Raw genomic sequence first — 19,886 nt, 5'->3', positions numbered from 1 at the left:
GGGAGCATGGCAGATGTGAATCCTCCATTCTTGGCACATAAACTCAAACATGAAGCAAGTAATTTGCAGAAAAACTATAACGTGCACAATGCTTTAAAGGAGAACCTTGGAGTGCTTCAGGTGCATTTAACAGGGTTTGTGTCTCTGCAGAGGAAATAGATTTCCTAAACCTACTGTAAAGTTCAGTGAAAAAAAAAGAAATCAAAGTGCGCAAAATCAAGAAGTAAATAGGGAAGTGTTTGCATATATATATATTTCATAACTTAAAAAAACTTAATTCCATAAGAACTAGATCAGAAGGCCATTTTGTCTGCAGCACCCCACCCAGCTATGAAATAGAATCATTGAGTTCTCACTGTGTGCACACACATGGGTTCCAATGCCAACAGCAGAAAGACAATTTTGAATGAAAACTGATGTTCATTTGTGCTTTTACCCGGAAGTATTTTGCCATTATTGAACCAAATCACTGTATAAACATAGTCGTTCTTTAACAAGTACGGATGTGAACACAGAATCAACAGCACACATCCACACAGATTTGTGTTTTGTACATTGCTGTCACCCTCATTAAATTTGAGAGTCAGAAAGGATCTTAAATGCTATATCTCTGGCTTTATTACATAATGTTTACAGCAAGCAGAGCACTTTCATAGCCTGTGTAATGTATGTATATGTTCCATGTAATTCTGAGTTTCATTCAATCCCAGATATGGCTCACATAAAGATATATTCAGAGATTTGGAAATTAGCAATTCAAGGCAGTGCATTGGAGCTTGTCTGTCTCGTTCATTTCTGCGTGGATTGGCTGGCAGGCAGCTGCTGGCATTACACAATTGGCTTGGACGTGAAATTATCCAACAGAAGCAGACCTCTTCGTTTCTACACTGTGACTCAGGCTCCTGCCGTGAAGCTAAGCGGAGGGACAGAGGTCATCATTATACAACTACCCGAGTGCTATCTTCATCACAGATGTTGCTGTTGCAAAGAGCTGCACCTAACATCTCGTTTCCAGCAGATGCTTGTGAGCCTGCGGAAGCCTCGGGGATTGTTTCCCAAAGTTGCTGTAGCAATGCCATCCAGAGCGATTTTTTAACGTGGAGGAACACGGGGACCTCGGATGCTGGGACTGATGTGATGTATGGATCGTAAAACTTGTTTTGGAGGGTATAACCAGCTGGTCAACGAGAAAAGGAAAATGACTTGGTTCTTAACGTGGAATATAAATATACTGAGCTCCAGGAAAGATGAGTTTTGCCAGGATCTTTTAATTGTGAAGTGATTGATGTTAGGCTGGGACATGAGCTTCACCCAAAACATATCTGTCCCTTTTTACACAGGAACAAGTTCTGGAAATTGCCTGAATGGAGCAGGAGGCGAATGGAATTGCTGCAGTCTGCTAATATGCTTACTTGGCATGCATTTTACTTTGCAATGCAGGAATGGCAGAAGGAGTATAAGAGGAATCATTCTATTATAAGATGTTCTTTAAAGATTAAGTAAAAAACCCGTGTTCTTACCCGAGTGCATTAATTACAGATGTCTTTCCTCCTTGTTTCAGTTTACAAGATGCTGGAATTGGATTTATCCTTGTCATAGACCGAAGGCAAGACAAATGGACCTCAGTGAAGGCTTCTGTCCTGCGGATAGCAGTAAGTGCCCCGGGCCCCTGGAGGCTCTGCACAAGTCGCTGGGCTGAGTGACTGACTACCGCATTTCTCTCCGGGCGACCCATCTGTGGTTTCCTCTTTGCCATCCTGCAGCACTTTATGTTCTGGTTGGGTTCGTGCTTGAGGGATGAGAGCGCAGAGAGCTGTGCTGTGAGGTTGAGCACGGGGCACCAGCTCTGGAGGGGTGAGGTGGAAGCAAAAGGGACACGTAGGACCCTACATCTCCTTGGGTTCCTTGGAGAGCTACTGCAGATGTGTGTTTGCTTTCTCAAAGAGGGTAACTGTTAAGGGGCCTGTTGTAATTTACAAACAATTTCATTTTACCAGGACAGCCTGTTAATTTCTGAATTTTGAGTATGTGCAATGCCCTGAATCTTAATATTTATTCACTTTTAAGTGGGGCACAAAAATTATGAAGAAGCGGGATGTTAATTGTATTACAGAGAATCTCCAGGCTGCAAGTTTGAAATTATATTGAATGGCTTTTCCTAAGTGACTTTTTCCTTTCCAAGTAGAGCTATTTATTCATTAGTTTTAAGACTAAATAAGATCCGATAGCATTCCTTAGTGATTCATTCTTAAATTTAGTCACCCTTATTTCTAAGGAATTTAGCCTTATATCTGTAGAGTTATTTTGCATTTTCCATGTGTTGTCCTCTATAGCAAAATATTAGCTGGCTGTTTTTTTTTTTTTCTTTCTTTCTTCTTTTAGCCTGCAGTGACAATTTAAGAGGGAAGAGATTAAGTCAGCTGAGAGCCCCCAAATCTTACTTTAGTCAGTAGTTCCCACCTCCACTGGATGTGGGCTGGCAACACACTTCTCACCAATCCGAGTCCCCCACACTTGGCCTTCTCTGCCTGTTAGGCTGGAACTGCACAGAGGTTGAAGTCTGCAAGCAGGGTGATCCCAAACATCAGGACACGTTGGTCGTGAGCTGTGATCACTCACCTGTTCTAAAGTGTTTCCTAAAAACTTGCCTCCCAAGGAAGTAAGATTCTCTTAATCTCTTGTTTTGGGTCTTACATTCCAACCATCTTTGAGTTCCCCTGGCCTTTCAGAGGCAGCTGATGCAGTCTCAAGGCTCAGGATAGAGAAGAAGAATTCATTCCTTTCCGTACATGTTGCCTCATTATACCTCTATCTTTAACAGTAATTAAAAAGATCAGTGTCGGCTTTGACTGCTACAGGCTGTCCCTAAGTGGCTGGTTCCTTGTCTCTGGGTCTTTCTGATTAAAAGGTCCTCACCTGTACCATTCCCTGGTGCATTTCTTTGCTAAAGTCTTTGGAAGTTCAGTCCCCTTACCTCAATAGATTCCCCAGTCCTAATTTTCTTTCCCAACCTGGCCTACACTTCCAAATCCATATTTTTTTTGAAATATATCAGAGCACTGAAGAATGTTTCAAAAGAAGTAGGCAAGTTACATAATCAAATTTCTTCTGTTTTAAAATTCTCAGAAATTTAAAAGTACATTTGGTAAATCAGCATCAGTTAAGCCAAGGTTGTCCATTTAATTGTTGTAAATTTTAAGATGAATTTGTACATGACTTCATAACAGACAAAGTTAAAAATTAAAATCTAAGAACGCACAGTGTCAGGCAGACAATAGACTTATGGCAAATATTACTTGGATGAATAAATTAGTCCTTGGTTGGATGCCAAGAAGGATCTAGTCAAGTATGTCATGGTTTTAAAAAAAGATAATATCATTAGAGTGACTTTTTTTAAATGAAAATCATTAAGGTCTTTCACATTTATCTATTGATTTATATAAACAAATTTTTGAAATTTTTTTAGTATGACAGACAGTAGAAGTCAGCCTCTTTACTGTGACCTTCAGGGGCCTTCAAGACCAACCTGTGCACTCTGCTTTCATTCTCATCGTGACCTGAAAGTACTTCTCTGCACCTTTGCACATGCTTCCTCCACCTAGAATGCCCATCACCCAAGAGCAAATGTCTGGAATCCTCCCACACCCTACTCCACTGTCACCTCCTCAGCGAAGCCCAGACCGAGGCAATTGATCCATTCCTGGAGTCTCCTCCTTGGGTTTCTACCTTTATTTACACCTGTGCCATAGTAAACAGCTACTGTTTGTTTGCACTCTGTGAGTTCCTCGAAGGCAAGTCTGGGTTCTGTTCATCTTTGTGTTGCCGACATCTAGCCCAGCGCCAGATGCATGACAAGTCACAATAAATGTCTGTTGACCACATCAGTCACTCCTGGATTAGATGGCAAGAGGTTCTCCAAATGCATGATTGTTTTTAAGAAATACAGAAATTATTTTTAAAAGCTGAAATAATCCTATGAGATCACCCTGCAAGATAAGTGATACAGTATATGGTAAATCCCCACGTGATATAGGTGTTGAGCATTCAAGTATATATGTGGTTTTATTCTTCATCAAGTTTATGATCAAATGGATTTTTCAAGGGAGCTGGCTCATCTTTAAAATTTTGCTTTATGAAAATCATAACTGAAAAATTAGTGTTTGAATTTTTATTTTTGCCTTGATTCTTATGCCATAAAATTGCATTTTTTTTCAATCTGTTTTCCTGTAATTCTCTGGATTCACTAAAGCTGGTACTCAAAGAGCAGAAGTTATCATTTCTCCAACAAAACTGTCAAGAATTCTCTTGGAACTCCTGTGCTTTTTTGTTGTTGATATAAGAACTTACTAATAATTTTAAGGCCAAAGATTTCTATTTGTGTATTTAGCACATTTACTGACACCTTGTTATGTGCCTGACACCGTATATTGGAAATATAAGTGGGGGGAGGGGGTACGAAAGCAGGAAGTATCCTAGCAGGTGGGGGTATAGACATTTGATAGTAAGTTGTGATAGGGTGATGATGAGGATGCTAGATGAACATACGGGAGAGGCACCCAAGACGGTATTGAGAAGTCAGTGTGGAGAAGTCAGTAGGCACGAATCCTGTCCTGTGGCCGTTCTTTTGTGAGCATATTGAGAGGGTAGCTCAGTCTTAGAACCCCCTGCACCTGGGAAGTCTCAAAACACGTTTGTAGAACTTAATGAAGGGAGTTTGATCAACTAGGGGTAGACGGTAATTGCAGTTATCGGATGGGACCCAGGAGAAGACTTCAAAGCTAAGCTCAGGATCTTCAGTTGACAAAGATGTTAAGACCACACTGGGAGAAACAAAGGAGAAGGTCAAGGAGGTGCGGGGACGTGGGCACGTGGGGACATGGGGAGGGAGGGAGGCAGAACTTATCTGTCTCATCCTGGAAATCTGGAGAAAAGGAAAGTCACCCAGGGAAAGCAAAGCACAGAGGAGACACCCGTGGATGCAGCTCTGAGCCAAGGCCCCGGGCAATCCAGGAAGGTTGAGGAAGGTGTAGGCGAGAGGCGACGGGGACCTCATGTCCGCCGTGGCCCTCGGGAGGGGACAGGGAGGGTTCTGCGGACAAGAAGGGGGAAAGGGCGAGTATCTTTTGTACATATGCCGTGTGCACCCTGCCGAGGACAGACCAGAAGTGACTCCGCCAGAGTGGCCTGGTTAGAGTTTTCAGAGACGGCACTGCTGCCCCTGATGCTGGGAAAGCCGGGAAGAGGGGAAGGCACTGGCATAGTGCACCGTTACCCTGCATTGCAAGTCTAGACTGCAGCCCTTCGCTGGCTCGCTACTCTCAGCCAAGTTTCCCTTGGATAAAACTACCACTTAGTGTCAGCTGCAGCCACAGAACCCTCCTGAGGATTTCTGAAAAGGCACCCACACTCCAGCATGAACAGTTCAACCGGAGCACCCAGGTCACAGTTCGCTGCAGAATGATACTTCAAAAGCAAGCGGGGGCAAATAGGCTTATATTTATCTCTTAGTGTGTTTGGCTACTTAAGTGAGATTCAGCACTTACATAATGTGCTGTAATTATGGGGCTATTTTTAGGCACCATATGTGCTATCTCATGAGCTGAGTTTTCCCTAATTTGGGTTTTTTTGTTTTTTGGGGTTTTTTTTTCCCCAGATGCCTTCAACTTGGATGGGAATAGAAAAATAAGGCATTAAAGGAGCCCAAATCAGATATTTCTAAACTCGGACTTCCTGTGCTTCCATTAAAAACAAGGCCTATGTCTATTTTGAAAGTGGTGTTTACAGTGATGTGTCTGTTTACCTTTTACAGTTTCATGGTATCAACTAATGAACAAAGATAGAAATAATAAGGTGCAAAGCTGAGAATTCAGACATTTCTTCTCTCTTTGCTAAACAGTTGTTTCAAAAGTTTGGACTGTTCTCAGGTGACTGTATCTTTTATAAAATACCTAGGTATGCTCTTCCAGAATGCTATTTTAAAATTGAGTTTGTGTTTTTTTTTCTATCCTGGGTATATGTTAGCATTTTGGAATTTGTAATAGAATGTTCATATTTATATTCAGAATTAGCCTATTTCAAACTAAATCTATATCCTAGAGTATGCGCTGAAGAAAATTGTGTTTAAAGTAATTTTTAGTCTGCGTGGGGTTTTGCCTGAAAAGCCAATGCCATCTGTTAGAAAAAAAATACAGAAAATCCAAGGAGCCCAGGATTTTTAGGTTATCCAGTAAGTATTTCATATGTGGCAAAATAATATCGTATTAAACAAATGCAATAGAATCCCTACTATGTACCAGCTGATGGAGCACCAAAGGTAACTAAGGCATACCTCTCCTTTAGGGACCTTGTTATCTGACAGGGAATAAAAACAATTAAACAGCAAAGGGTAGTGAGAACTCTGATGAAAATGGGAAGCAATGAGAGCACCAGGAGGACTCTCTGGCAGAGGTGACTCCTGGGTTCTCCAGGGCAAGTCTGAGTTATCAAGGCAGAGAGGAGGGGTGACGAGCATGCCAGTGGGAGCAGCATATGCTGTCATGTTGTAAAAGCTGCACGTCTCTTACCAAAGACCCTAAACCCCATCCTGAAGGCGAGGGGAACTGGAATGGTTAATGTGTAGCTGTGGCTACTTGGTAGGATCCATCTATTGCTATTGGGTAGTTGAGCTTTCTCGGAACAGGGTTGCTTTATGAAACAAATACTCTCATTGTTTGCAGCATGTGTGCACAGCACCATGCTCCACCCTGATGCAGGGGAAGGAAATGGGGACCCATAATCATTAAGCTTCTCCTAAGTACTAGGTACTGTTTCAAAATGCTTTCACGTATAATTTCGTTTAAAGTCACCCCTGTACATTTATCATCCTTGTGTTACAGATAGAAAACCTGGGCCTTAAAGGGATGAAGTAACCTACCAACGGGACAGGTAGCTAGTAGGTCTGCCATTCTCACTTAGATCCTCTGCCGTCAAAGCCCGAGCTCCTTCCCTACACCAGTGGTCCCAAAACACTGGGTGGTGGGCGGTGCTGGTCCTTGCAGAGTATTCCAGATGGTAAGGGCAGTGTAGCAAGGTTTTTGTAAAGTTGAATATGTTCAGTTTAAATGATTGCCCTCCATGCAGAGATTTTGCCCTTCCTACTTAGTTTTTGAAAAAAAGTCTTCTTAATGATATTTAGTGACCTCCCCTCTTTCATTTTTCATTTTATTGGACTATGAAATCCCAAAGTCTAGTAACTACTTCCCCAGACCATCCCACTTCTCTTTCCTAAGAAATGTGAATCATTTCTGGAGAATCAGATCTCCAGTGGCTTTTTATCCAATCAAAGGAGAAAGAGCACCTTCGTTTCCTGTAAATCAGGTTCCTCATCCATCTATGTTATTGTGAGGGTCTAAGACAAGGGGCTGGTAGCACGTTAGATCATTGTAAATTGTGCTGTTACCTGGCTTTGACTGATAAATTAGAGACAAGCCTCTTGTGGTGAGGGACTTGGGCAGTGACACACACCCACTAAAACTTCTCTTATCCTGCTCTACATTTAACTTGATGTGTAGAGATTATTTTTGCTTACTTGATTTATTTTTTGCAACTTAGAATTCATTACACACGATGAACCACTTTGTATTCTGGTGACTCAGAGTCGTTTGAGATAAAGTTGGATCTAAGAGAGAGAGTGTTGATTTTCCCACTAAGTGAATGGAAGAAGGGAAGTTTGAGTTATATCAATTTCTCTTTTTTTTTTTTTTTGGAGGTGAAATTCTCTTAACCTAAAAGTAACCATTCAACACATTGTCTTTTCTCTCCCAACTTTTTATTTTGAAAAATTTCAAACCTCCATAAAACTTGGAAGAGTGATACAGTGAACAACCAAATACCCTGTCCTTCAATTACATTCATTTGGTGTTAGCATTTTGTCCCTTTGCTTTCTACACACAAAAACACACACATACATACTGTTTGCTGCTCCATTTGAGTGTTGGTTTCAATCGTTCTGACTGTTCATCCCTGAATACTGTGATGTGTATCTGCCACAAACAGAGACATTCTCCTATATGACCAGAATATAGCAATCACACTCAGGGAATTTAATATCAATACAATGTTATGATCTAGTAAACAGCCCATATTCAAATGTCCCCATGTGTCCCCACTAGTGTCCTTTAAATCTTTTGTTAAAATCCAAGAGCTAGTTAAGGATCACACGTTGCTTATAATTGTCCTGCCTCTTCTCTTCAGTCCCTTTTAAGCTGCACCCAGAACTCCCCCCTCCCCTTTTTGTCTTCTATGAAATTTTTGAAGAGTCAAAGTGAATTATTTCATAAACTATCCCTTGATTTGGATTTGTCTGTTAGATTCAGGCTAAACATTTTTGGCAGGAATACTATAAAGGGGTGTTGTGTCCTTCTCAGGGCATCACATCTGGGAACACGCAGTGTCAGTTTGTCACATCGTTGGTGAGGTTAGCTTTGATCACTTGGTTAAGGTGGTGCCACCAATTTCTCCATTACGAAGGTAACTTTTATGCTTTGTTTTTAAGAAGTAATATATGGGGTGATGCTTTGGGACGATGACTATCCTCTTCCCAACAGCCTCCCACCCAGTGGTTTTACTGTCCATTGACAGTTTTTGCCTGAATCAATTATTTCTATGATCGTTGTTAAATCAATTCATTTTCAAAGCCAGCATGTTAAATGTGTAATGGTTGTTTGTAAACCTGCTAGATGAACCTTCCTATTCATGTCTTACTTTATCCTGGCATTATATGTCCCCGTAGTTGTATCTCCTTCCACCGTGGTAGGGTAAGGTGTTGCCCTTACAAACTTAGTAATTGCTTAGTAAACACTCACAGCCCTTGCAAATTCTTGGCATAAATTAAATAAATTCCTTCATCAGTGTCCTTGGAGAGAGTTTACAAGTGGACTAGAAAGGTGATCAATATACATTTCAGCTCTTGATTTGACCCTCAGTTCCAGTGACTCTTATATGTAAGACCCAACGAAAGCCAGTTGGAACCTTGCTGGAGTCTGTTGAAAAGCAGAAAGTTGTGGAGCTGGTCGTTGGGGGGTGCAGGGGTTGGTTTAATTTTTCATCAACCCACTGTCCCATTTTCAAAGGAACCCCCAGTCAAAATGTCATCCAAGTTTATATAAAGCCAAATCCCATATGTATTTCTGTTTTTCTAAGACTGGTTAATGTATAATTCACAAAACACATTGTACATTATTTATCTACGAGAAGTGAAGTTTGTGTGCGAACCCATTCCCATATTTTCTCCCAGGCAGCCTGGAGGTACATTTGCAAGAGATCTAGTCCCCTTAATGGTCTTTTTGTGGTTTGGGGGTTGCTTTTATTAGCACTGACTTCATGCACACTGAGCCTGGCTGTCCATACAGCAAGCATCCAAACCTCTGCACAAACAGCTACTCAGATTCCAAGTGAGAAGGAGGCCCCTTCACTGGAGTTCAGCTTCTCAGATGCGGATACTCAGGTTTTTCATCTGTTAACACCAAAATGCAAATAAACTTCTTAATTTATAGTTGTATATAAACTTGTGGGGGGGGGGTTGGCTACTGTCAGACAAATGTAATTGGTCAGGTTTCTGCTGCTCCATTTGAAATTAAATATAGAATGTTAGGTTGAATAAATATGGCTTTGAGTCGACTTTAAGAAAGGTTACTTGAACCTCAGAAAGGTTTTTCAGTGTTCACCAAAGCACCAAAGTTCCATAGAGCTTCTAATGTATTCCATTAGCTTTAACTATGTTTGTGAATGCATGTGATTTTTTTTTTCATTTGTAAGTCAATAAGAAGAATATTAATTTAGAAAACAGTTAATTCTCCCTTTTCTAACTCCAAATTGCATTTTTATGGTCACTCCATCATAAATCAACTGAGGTCAATCCCAGAAAACAAATAATATTATTTTCATATTAGATAGGAACATGTTATAATCATTTTATTATTATTACTTGGTTATTAATTTTCAAAAAAGAGTTCTTTTACAGGTTCCATCCCCAGTCCTATTTGCCTTTCTTTTTTAAAATAAAGTTTTTATCTCACACCTTTTCCCAGCTTTTAATACATATGGTGACACTATACCAAGAGAAAACATATATGTGCAAATATAGAATCTTATAATTATTCTAGTTTATATAGAGATTCAGTAACTTCTTTTAAAAAAAGAAAGACTAACACAGAAAAGGAAGACAATAGAATTATTTTTAATGTTAACAGTTACCTCAAGTGATGGGCTTAGCAAAAGATGTGCTCCTTTTATCTCAAGATGAAATTACTGATTTTCATTTCCTAGTTGGTTTTCTTGCTACCTACTTGAAGGGTGAAATTGCTAAAGGGGAAGGGCACTAGTTTTATCTTAAAAATTCAAGCATTTAGCCTGACCTTAAAGAACATATCTTCCGTGAAGTGTAAATCTAGGGTGATAAAATCTATATTGAAATTTAGAAAAGCATGATTCGTTGTCACATCCAAATAAAGAATTCAGTAGCAATTGTTTTCCTTAAATAGTTGTGGCCAGTTTCACAAATAGTGGTGACAGATATTTAAAGTCCTCTTGCTAAGTGACCCAGAAACTATTTGAAAGCTTATGACTTTTCAGCATTGTCTTGCTGTGTTTTCCTTCTACTCAAAGGAGTTGAACTCTCTGAGGGTTCAGCCCCAGTTTATTAGGAATGGCCAGAAAAGAATTCATTGGAGATATTTATTTAATAATTCCCCTCCTTGTAATTTTGTTTCATAATTAATCTTTCCTGTTGCGTTTTATGTATACGACCTGCAGGACTTAGAAACGCTCTGGCATGTTTTGTGTCTGAGATGGTGCTGGTGATCTAGAGCGGGTATGGGCTTGTGAACGACAGACCTAGAGTGAAACCCAAATCTGCCTCACCCAGGACCAGGGCTGGGAGTTTGACGGAGTAAATGTGGAGGCCAGTGTCTGCTCAATAGTGGACTCTTGATAGCTATTAGCCGCCATCTCCCTTATTCACTCAGCATGCTCACAGCCAAGGACATGTGGTTCCTATTCTCAAAGAGCATGACATAAGCAATTGATGGAAAGGTAGTTGCAAGGCCCCTGTGCTAAGCGTGTGCTCGGGTCATAAACGATGTGCTTCTCAAGCCCAACCTAGGGAAGAGCAGATAATTACCGTCTTGGAGTTGTTGTGTTTGAGGGTCCTGTAGGGTGATGGGTAGGTCCATAAGTTGGAAGCTCAGGGGAGCAGTCAGGCCTGGAGACACAACTTTAGAAGTTGTCAGTAAATGGGTGGTAGTTTTTAAACCATGATGAGATGGCCCAGGAAGATCACACAGATGTGGAAGAACCGTGGATTCCGGTGAACAAATGGGCCAGTGGAGGACGAGAAGAGTCAGAAAGATGTGCAGGAGACACAGGAGAAGGTGGTATCACACAGGTGAGGAGAGGAAACAGTTTCAGGCAGTGTGATATATTCCACCCCGTTAAATGTGGCAGAGGGAGGCAGCAAGATCGAGACCGCCTGTTCCAGTTTGCTAATGCTGTGGAATGCAAAACACCAGAGATGGATAGGCTTTTATAAAACGGGGGTTTATTTCGCTACACAGTTACAGTCTTAAGGCCACAAAGCGTCCAAGGTAACACCCCAGCAATTGGGTGCCTTCACTGGAGAATGGCCAATGGCGTCCGGAAAACCTCTGCTAGCTAGGAAGGCAGCTGGCGTCTGCTCCAAAGCTCCGGCCTCAAAATGGCTTTCTCCCAGGACGCTCCTCTCTAGCAAGCTTGCTCCTCTTCAAAACATCACTCCCAGCAGCACCCCCTTCCCTCTCTCTGAGTCAGCTCATTTATATAGCTCCACTGATCAAGGCCCACCCTGAATGGGCGGGGCCATGCCTCCATGGGAATATCTCATCAGAGTCATCTCCCACAGCTGGGTGGGGCACATTCCAAGCAAATCTAATCAGCACCAAAACCTCTGCCCCACACAAGACCACAAAGATAATGGCATTTGGGGGACACAATACATTCAAACCGGCACACCGCCATACGGTAGGTCACTGGTGATGTCCTTGTGTGGTGGGCATGAGACATGAATAGGAAGTGAGGAAGCAGAGAGGTATGACCCTGAAGGGGAGAACATTAGGTAGAAGCTGGAGGGAGACAGAAGAGAGTGGAACGTGTTTGTAAGACAGAATAAAGAGCCAGGAGAGGAGGAGAAGTTGAAGACACTGGAGAGAGGGGGAACAATTGAAGGAGCAAGGCCCCTCAGCGTGCCTAGTGAGAATGGGATCTAGAGCTCGGGTGTAGAAGGTGCAGGAGGGAAAGAGAGGACGATGACTATGGGTGGAGGATGTATGTTAGTGGCAGTGGGGATGGGACTTAGCCACAGAGCTCAAGTAGAAATCAAAGTTTAGAGCTTGCTGAGGAGAATCAGATGCAAGTAGCTGCTCAGAACTCTGTAGGAGGATCATAGCCGAGAGGGACCACGGAGCCCGTGGCCTGGTGGTGGGGCCAAGCGTCCTGGAAGCAGGGCATGTGGTCCGGGTGTTGAGGCTGATTGATAATGTGATTCCTATGGGAAGGGGACTGCTGGACCCAAGGCTCACAGAGGTCTTCTCTGACCACCGTATTTAAGATAGCCCTGCAGGTATCCGGCCGAGGAAGCAGAGTCAGGAGGGTGTGTGTCACCGTCAGGAAATAATGCTGGAGGTCCATGAGGGAGCTGAGGTCAGGGAGGTCATTGCAGGACAGGTCAGGACTGTCTTGCAGGGCATGGGTGAGGCTTGGGGTTTTACTCACTGCATAGTGGGAAGACTCTGGAGGTTTGGGGCAGGAAGGTGTCGTGATTTGGCTGGCATTTTAAAAGGATTATTTTGATCCTCCGGTGGAGAGGGAGCTGTAGGCAGGCAAGCTCAGAGGAGGGAGCCCCGTGGGGAGGTGACTGCAGAGGACCAGACGAGGTGCTGGAGGCTTGTGCTGGGAGTGTCATGGGGGAGGGGGCGAGAAGTGGTCATGCTCTGGATAAAATCTGAAGGGAGAGCAGATGGAATTTGGGATTGACTGTGGGAAGTGAAAGAGACAGGGTAAGTGAGGAGAACTTCCTGGTTTTGCCCGGAGCACCTGGATGAATCGAGGGGCCATTTGCTGAGATGAGGCTCCCTGGAGAGGAGCTGGTCTGTGAGGGGAAACTGAGGGTCTGCACCTGGACATGTTAAGCATGAGATCCTGTCGCAGATCAGGAGCAGATGTCCGCAGGCGGTTGGGTAGAGGAGTCTGCGGATATCAGTATGGAATTATCATGTATGGATGGTGTCTGCAGCCACAGGACTGGATGAGAGCCCCAGAGAAGAGAAGGGGTCCGGGGATGGAGCCCTGGGGTGCTCCCCCGTTAAGAAGTCTTGAATGGAATAAGGAGCTAAGGTGGAGTGACCAGTGAGGTAGGAGGAAACGGGAGAGGACTGGGAGAATGGATGAGGAGTATGAGATGCTCATCCCAGTATGCGGCACATGATGGGTACTTGTCTAGTAACTGTCACTAAGCCAGCCTCTCTCCACGGGGTTCCTTTCCTGGACCAGAGAACCCAGGAAAGTGTGTGAGTGACGATTTTCCCAGTTCTCCCAAGGATGGCACGTGACTAGTACAGAGACATATTAACTCATCCCTCCCAGATGGATACCCGCAGACTCCCTGAGGGAGCAACTGCATCCTCTATTTCACCCACAGAAATGCCGAGCATCACGCTCATACCACAGTCAGTGCTTGATAAAAATGTGTAGAATTGCTGTTATTTTAATATTGGCATCTCTGATTTTCCTCCCTTGTGTCAACTCGTTATTCTTAAACATCTAAAATGTAAGGGACTATTTTGGAGGTACAGTAGTGGTAAAGAATGACCACTTTTGTTGTTTCAAAGCCCCTTGGCTTTGCCGCACGGTCCTGCGGCCTTAGCTCTGCAGCCCTCCGTGGAGTCTGCTTGGCCGGCCAGGGGCTCCCGCCACACTGCACTTGCCCAGGTGTTGTCAGTTTCTGGGAGATTTGGCCTCAACCCTGAAGAGACCCTCCCTCCCCCTTCCACCCAAGCCAGAAACCAGGGGAGGAATAAATGGAGCAATAAAGAAAGCTCACTCACCATTGGTCCATCATTTGCTGATTCTCTCGAGAAAACTGGAGAAGCACTGAATTGTGCTTTCCTCTGTGCATTTTTCATAAGACAGATTCCCCCCAGTGCCTGCATTTGGCTGAACTGCACATGCAAATACTGTGGGGACTGGGCTTGACCGTGCTGCAACCACAGAAAGGCTTTCTAATGAGCTGAAATGGATTTTGCAATTTTCTAACCTCCATAAAGAGATTTTGCTGTAGTCTATAATAATAATAAACAAGAAGGGTGGAACACTCTTAGTCCTATTTGAAAGGTGAAATTATTGCAAATTAAAAATAATAATCATAATAATAATGTCTGGAGGATTTTCACTGGTCTCTCCACTCTCTCAAGTCATCCTTAAGTGATCAAATTCTTTCTCCAAACTCCCAGACTCCCTGACACTAGTCCACACACGCCCTACACTGGGCTTTCACAGAACCCCAAACACCCCTGACAGTGATTTGTTTGATTCACCCCACCAGAAGGTGATTTCCTTGAAGACAAGGACCATGTTTGGACAGTCTTTGCATCTTTAGGGTCTACCACAGAGTTTGGCACAAAGCAGGCAAGCAGCAAATGTTGACTGTGAGCATCTTGCCTTCAGGATCTAAGTATCCTCGCAACACACATGGCCAAGAATGAGCCCAGCAGTGGATGGTTGGGAAGGTTCAGTACGAGACTGACTGCTCTCCAGGAGGACCCACTGGTTCCAGGGTCCTCGGGGCTTGCTTCAGCAGTTGACGAGATGGCAGTGTCCTGTGTCAGCCAGCACCCTATGACCCCAATGTCCACCCTGCCGCCATCCACCATGCCTGCTGCCAGTTTCCACACAGCAATTCTCACTGCCCAGAGGCACAAAGAGCCTTAATAAATTAATAAATTCAGTTGCAGAATTAGCAGCTCTATAATGTTTCTTAAGGATTCTCTGTGTATGGAACATTCATGTAGCTGAGCCCTGCAGATATTTGGATGTTCGTAATGAAACAATGTTCAGGATTCCTTGTTCCCTTTACAGTAAATGTTCTTAAAGGATATGTTAAGCTTTTAAAAATGATTTGTTTTCATCTTTCCAGTATGACCCTACTTTATCCTCCTAGGCCACTTGAATTAATGTTGGAACAAATCAATGCTTTCTTATGGAAATTAACTGTGAAATGGAGGATAATAATGTAATATTAGTCGTAATAATAGCTGCTATGTATTGTTCTTAACACAGGCCCAAAACACTGTATTATCTCATTTAATCCTCAAAACACACACCCTTGAAAACCGTAAAAATTTTTGTCCTCAATTTACACAATAGTGAACAGAGGCACAGAGTGGATAAGGAACTTGTCTAAAGGGGGAAATTTGAAACAGGCAGAGTCTCAGTCCCTCAGTTTCCCTGCATCTCAACAATAGGTTCTTTTTATTTGGCTGTTAATAGGTTCCCTGCTCGTTCCCTAAGTGTTGCTGAGTTCTGCACTGTTTGCTGCAGGAAAAGACAGGATAAAAATAATGAACCTTTTGTAGCAATTTGTTTGTATAACTCTTTTCCCCTTACTGTTGTATTTGATCTTCCAGTGACTTTTGGAAGTGCATAATAGTGACTCCATTTATAGAAGAGGACGCTGAGCTCTGAACCCGCATAGGGTACCTGTGGATGCTCACCTGATGAGCACAGAGCTGGCGCTTGGCCATGGGTTGCTGCCCCCAGGCTCACACTGTTTCCACACTCCACACTGGTCCCGGGCTGGTGGACTAACTCATGCCTAGTGGGTCAAAATCCTGACCAGATTTGGGTCAGGTGCTGGGTGCTGAGTGCTGCCCTGCCTTCCTTAGCTCAGTTTTCTCATATGTGAGGCACTATCTCTCAACTGAGGCCAGAATCCCCCAAGGAACTGTCAAATACAGATGGCCACGGAGTCATGGAGCAGTGGTTCTCAAAGTGGGGTTCCCAGAATAGCAGCTTTGGCTGCACCAGGGAAGTTGTTAGAAATACAGCACTCAGGTTCCACTCTAGACCCACTGAATCAGAAACTCTGGGGCCCAGGCCCAATTATCTGTATTTTACAGGCTCTCTAGGTGATTCTGGTGCAGCTAATGTTGGAGAACCACTGGCAAAGAGCTGTAGGGGCTGAGTTAAATAAAAATTACCCCTTTCATACAGAAGGGATGTTCCTCTTAGAGGAATTGCTTACAAGAATCAGATGATGGCTTACTGTGTACTAAACTAGTTCCCTGAACTTCTGTTCCCCACCAGAGCAAAGCACAGCACTCAGCTGCCCCGATATCTGGACAATAACCTGCATCAGGACATTTCTTAGACTTCAGCCCTTAACTGATTGACAGTGGTTTTGATCAACATGTTTGTTCCTTTTGAAATCAGGGAGGGGGTGACTCTGGCATTTAATTCTTAGTACAAAGTAAGATGGTTTGAAATGTAGCACATGCTTCAGTTTGGGGTCCTTGGTGACTTTCTTGCCAAGGAGGTCTTGTTACTAGGGTTTTGAAAAAGCTGTGGGAAATTTATTTTACATTCCCGAGTGAGGTCTCAGTTGATATAATTTATAATCCTAGAGTTCTTTTGGAACTTGGGGGTTATCCGTGATCCAGGATTTCCAAGGACAACTGAGGCAGTGTAAGTAAGAGGAAAAGAGGAACCTGGGACTTCTTGCTGATGTGGCCAGCTCATCCAGCCCCACTGATTCCCTGCAAGGAGACTGGTGCTACTTCCCCAGTCCCAAAACCTTCAGGGCCCTCTTCTGCTGTTCTGTCTCTCCTTCCTAGACTAGCCTGTCAGATTAGAGTCAGACACAGGCACTACCTTGTAGCCAAGATATCTTGCCAAGTTGGTTTCTCTTCTTCCATTCTTTTCCAGGTTTTAGGCCTATGCCATTCTTTTTAATATATTATTTATTAGGTGCATTTAACCTTATTCTCCAGAAATCCTTCAAAATTTCTTCTTTTTTTTTTTTTAAGTACTGATGGGGTCGCACTAGACTTCAGCATCTGGAAATAATTTGGCATCTAGAGTAGCCTTTTATTTATATATCTGTGGTAGCCAAGTTTTTGAGCACTTCCCGCTGCCAAGCATTGCTTGTGTATTTGCTTATTTAATCCTCAAGACAGTACAATCATGTAGGTACAATCATGTTATCCCCATTTTACAGAGGAAGAAACTGAGGCACGGAGATGTTAAGTAACTTGCTCAAGGTCATACACCTTGTAAAGTGGCAGAGCTAATAACCAAATATATTCATGTAACTATACCTGAGGGTGTGTGTGTGTGTGTGTGTGTGTGCACACACTAGGGTATAAGCTTATATTTATCTTTGTTTTGGATAATGCATATATGTGTGTATATAGATTTGCTTTTGTTTGACAAGTGTGTAAGCCTTTGCCTTTTTAGCCACTATAAGTGTTTAAGCAGCATAATATAGCTGTAACAAAGAATGTGACAGTGTTTCCTTTTTTTTTAAAATATTATAATGCCTTTACTAGAGCTTAATGCATTTAACCTCTTTATGACCACCTTTATTTTGGTGTAATGTTGATGTGTTGAAAATAGCTCAAAGTCTTCCACGTTTGGAGTGCTGAACTGCACAGTGAGGCTGGAGCATGCAACTGTCCCACAGCTTCAGTGGCTGTGTCTGTCCATCAAAGATGTCTCAGGCCCTTTTCTTTATCTCTTACAGGCATCTTTCCCAGCAAACCTACAGCTCATCCTTGTTCTACGCCCAACAGGATTTTTCCAACGGACTCTCTCCGACATCGCTTTCAAATTCAATAGAGATGACTTTAAAATGAAGGTACCGGTGAGTACACCCACACTTTATCTCCATAGGCAGAACTGTACTTAATTGAATACTTGGCCCATCTGTGATAATTGAAATTCTCAAAGTGCCAGCCTCAATGCTGTGCCGTAAATAAAGCCCCAGGTGACATAATCAGAATATGACCTTCGTACTGCTGTTGCGAGGGGTACGAGCCTTTGTTCCTCTTGTCCTCCTCTCACCCATCCATCATTACACATCCCCTGTACCATGCTGTGCAAAGTCATGGCCTTGCATAGACCACTGGAAAGAGGTTTACCAGAGAACCCCAAATCATTGGACATTCTTAGACCTGGTAAAATTGAAACAAAAGAGATCCCTAATGGTTTGATCAGTCATCCCCAGCTCATGGTTAGGAATACTGGCCGTGTTCTGTCAGCACCCCAAGAGGATAAGAGAGGAACTAGAGGAAGTGGATGCAAGCATCTCTCGGGACTGTTGTGGGATGCCTCTGAGTTGCCAGCTAGTGCTGGGCAGGAAGTTTAGCAGGGACTTCCAGTCAACCAAGATAGCAACGTAAGGCACTCCAGGGTGCCATTCCCCCACAGAATTTTTGAGCAACTAGCAAAACCTGGCAGAGCCATCTTCCTCGAAACTCTGGAAAACAGTTAAAGGGTTAAAGGGTTGCAGTAACAGGGCAAGGGTAGAATCAAGAAAAACAGCTTTATAAATGATAGGAGAAATTTGTGGAACTCTTGCTGGCCTCTTCCTCACCCCCTTGCCAGAGTGGTATGGAGCCAGCCTGCACTCCCACTGTAGGAGCAGAGTACCACTGTGTGCATACTGGGGTGCCTCTATGTCGTTGCCAGTATACTGGGTGGTGATCTGAAAGCCTCAACCAGGAAACTTGTCTCAGGCTCGCCCTCCCAGAATTTGCTCTGCAGGCAAAGTGGCTTGTGGACGCTAAAGCAGTGAAAGAAACAAGTCAAAGTGGCCTGGGACAAAAGATTGTTTGCTTTAAGTTGTATAATAGAGCCACCAGGATGGAGAGAAAGTCTTTTTCATAGGGAGTAGAGAGGGTGTTCAAATTCCTATATACAGGAGGATTCCTAAGGCCACAATAAGCACAAAACCAGAAAAAGACTAAGGCTCAGAAAAGACAGAGAGGGCCCTCCACTTGTCTTTTGCTTCAGGCTGATATTCTTGATAAGTGGCCTAAACTCTGAAGGAGAGCACCAGCCAATGCAGAGCCAGTATGCAAAGGTGAAAGGTGTTTTTGCCTTGGTTTATTTGTTTGTTTTAGCTCCTGGCACTCAAGAGAATACCTGTCATATCACTATCTGGATATAAACTTAAGGAATTGACAGCTCAAGGACTAAATCCCAGAGTTAACACACTAAAATATAATACGCAACAAAAGATTTCAAGGTAAAGAAACAGGAAAAGATGGCCCACACAAAGGAACATATAAAAATTCAGAAACTGTCAATAAAGAAGACAGACTTTGGACATACTGGCCAGAGACTTTTAAAAAAACAAAAAAGGAAAAGAAAAAGATCTTCAGTATGCTTAAGGAAATAAAGGAAAACACAGGTAAAGAACTAAGGATAGCGGGAAGACAGTGAATGAACAGTATGAGGAACTCAATAAAGAGAGAAATTTTAAAAAGGAACCAAACAGAAAAACTGGAGTTCAAGACCACAATAAGTGAAAATGAAAAATTCCCCAGAGGATTTCAACAGTAGACTGGAGCTGGCAGAAGAAAGAATCAATGATCTCAAAGTCCAGATAATTGAAATGATTTAGGCTGAGGAGCAGAAAGAAAAAGGAACATAAAAAGTGAACAAGGCCTAAGAGACCTGTGGCACACCATCAAGCATACCAATATTTGCATTAAGGGAGGCTCTGAGGAGAAGAAAGAGAGAAAGGGGTAGAAGAAATTTTCAAGAAATAATGGCACAGTTCCAATGAACCACAAACAAGATAAACTCAAAGAGAGCCA

The 19,886-nt window shown here is 43.0% G+C and overlaps 1 protein-coding gene across 14 annotated transcripts in view; it reads left to right on the top strand.

The window, feature by feature from the left end:
- Positions 1-19,886, top strand: part of MCF2L (MCF.2 cell line derived transforming sequence like) — a 334,795-nt gene that overhangs the window by 256,876 nt on the left and 58,033 nt on the right. For 11 of the 14 annotated variants that reach the window (XM_037799621.1, XM_037799618.1, XM_037799615.1 and 8 more), the window contains exons 4-5: positions 1,562-1,652; positions 17,807-17,926. In XM_037799621.1, the coding sequence (XP_037655549.1) occupies positions 1,562-1,652; positions 17,807-17,926 (211 nt within the window). Of the gene's footprint in view, positions 1-791; positions 1,140-1,561; positions 1,653-17,806; positions 17,927-19,886 lie in introns of those variants that run through there. The other 3 variants (XM_037799626.1, XM_037799628.1, XM_037799629.1) reach the window with 3 other exon arrangements.

This window comes from Choloepus didactylus, chromosome 12, assembly GCF_015220235.1.
Source record: "Choloepus didactylus isolate mChoDid1 chromosome 12, mChoDid1.pri, whole genome shotgun sequence".
In the NCBI taxonomy this organism is placed as follows: domain Eukaryota; kingdom Metazoa; phylum Chordata; class Mammalia; order Pilosa; family Megalonychidae; genus Choloepus; species Choloepus didactylus.
The sequence above is the reverse complement of the archived record's forward strand: the minus strand, read 5'-3'. Positions and strand labels throughout refer to the sequence as shown.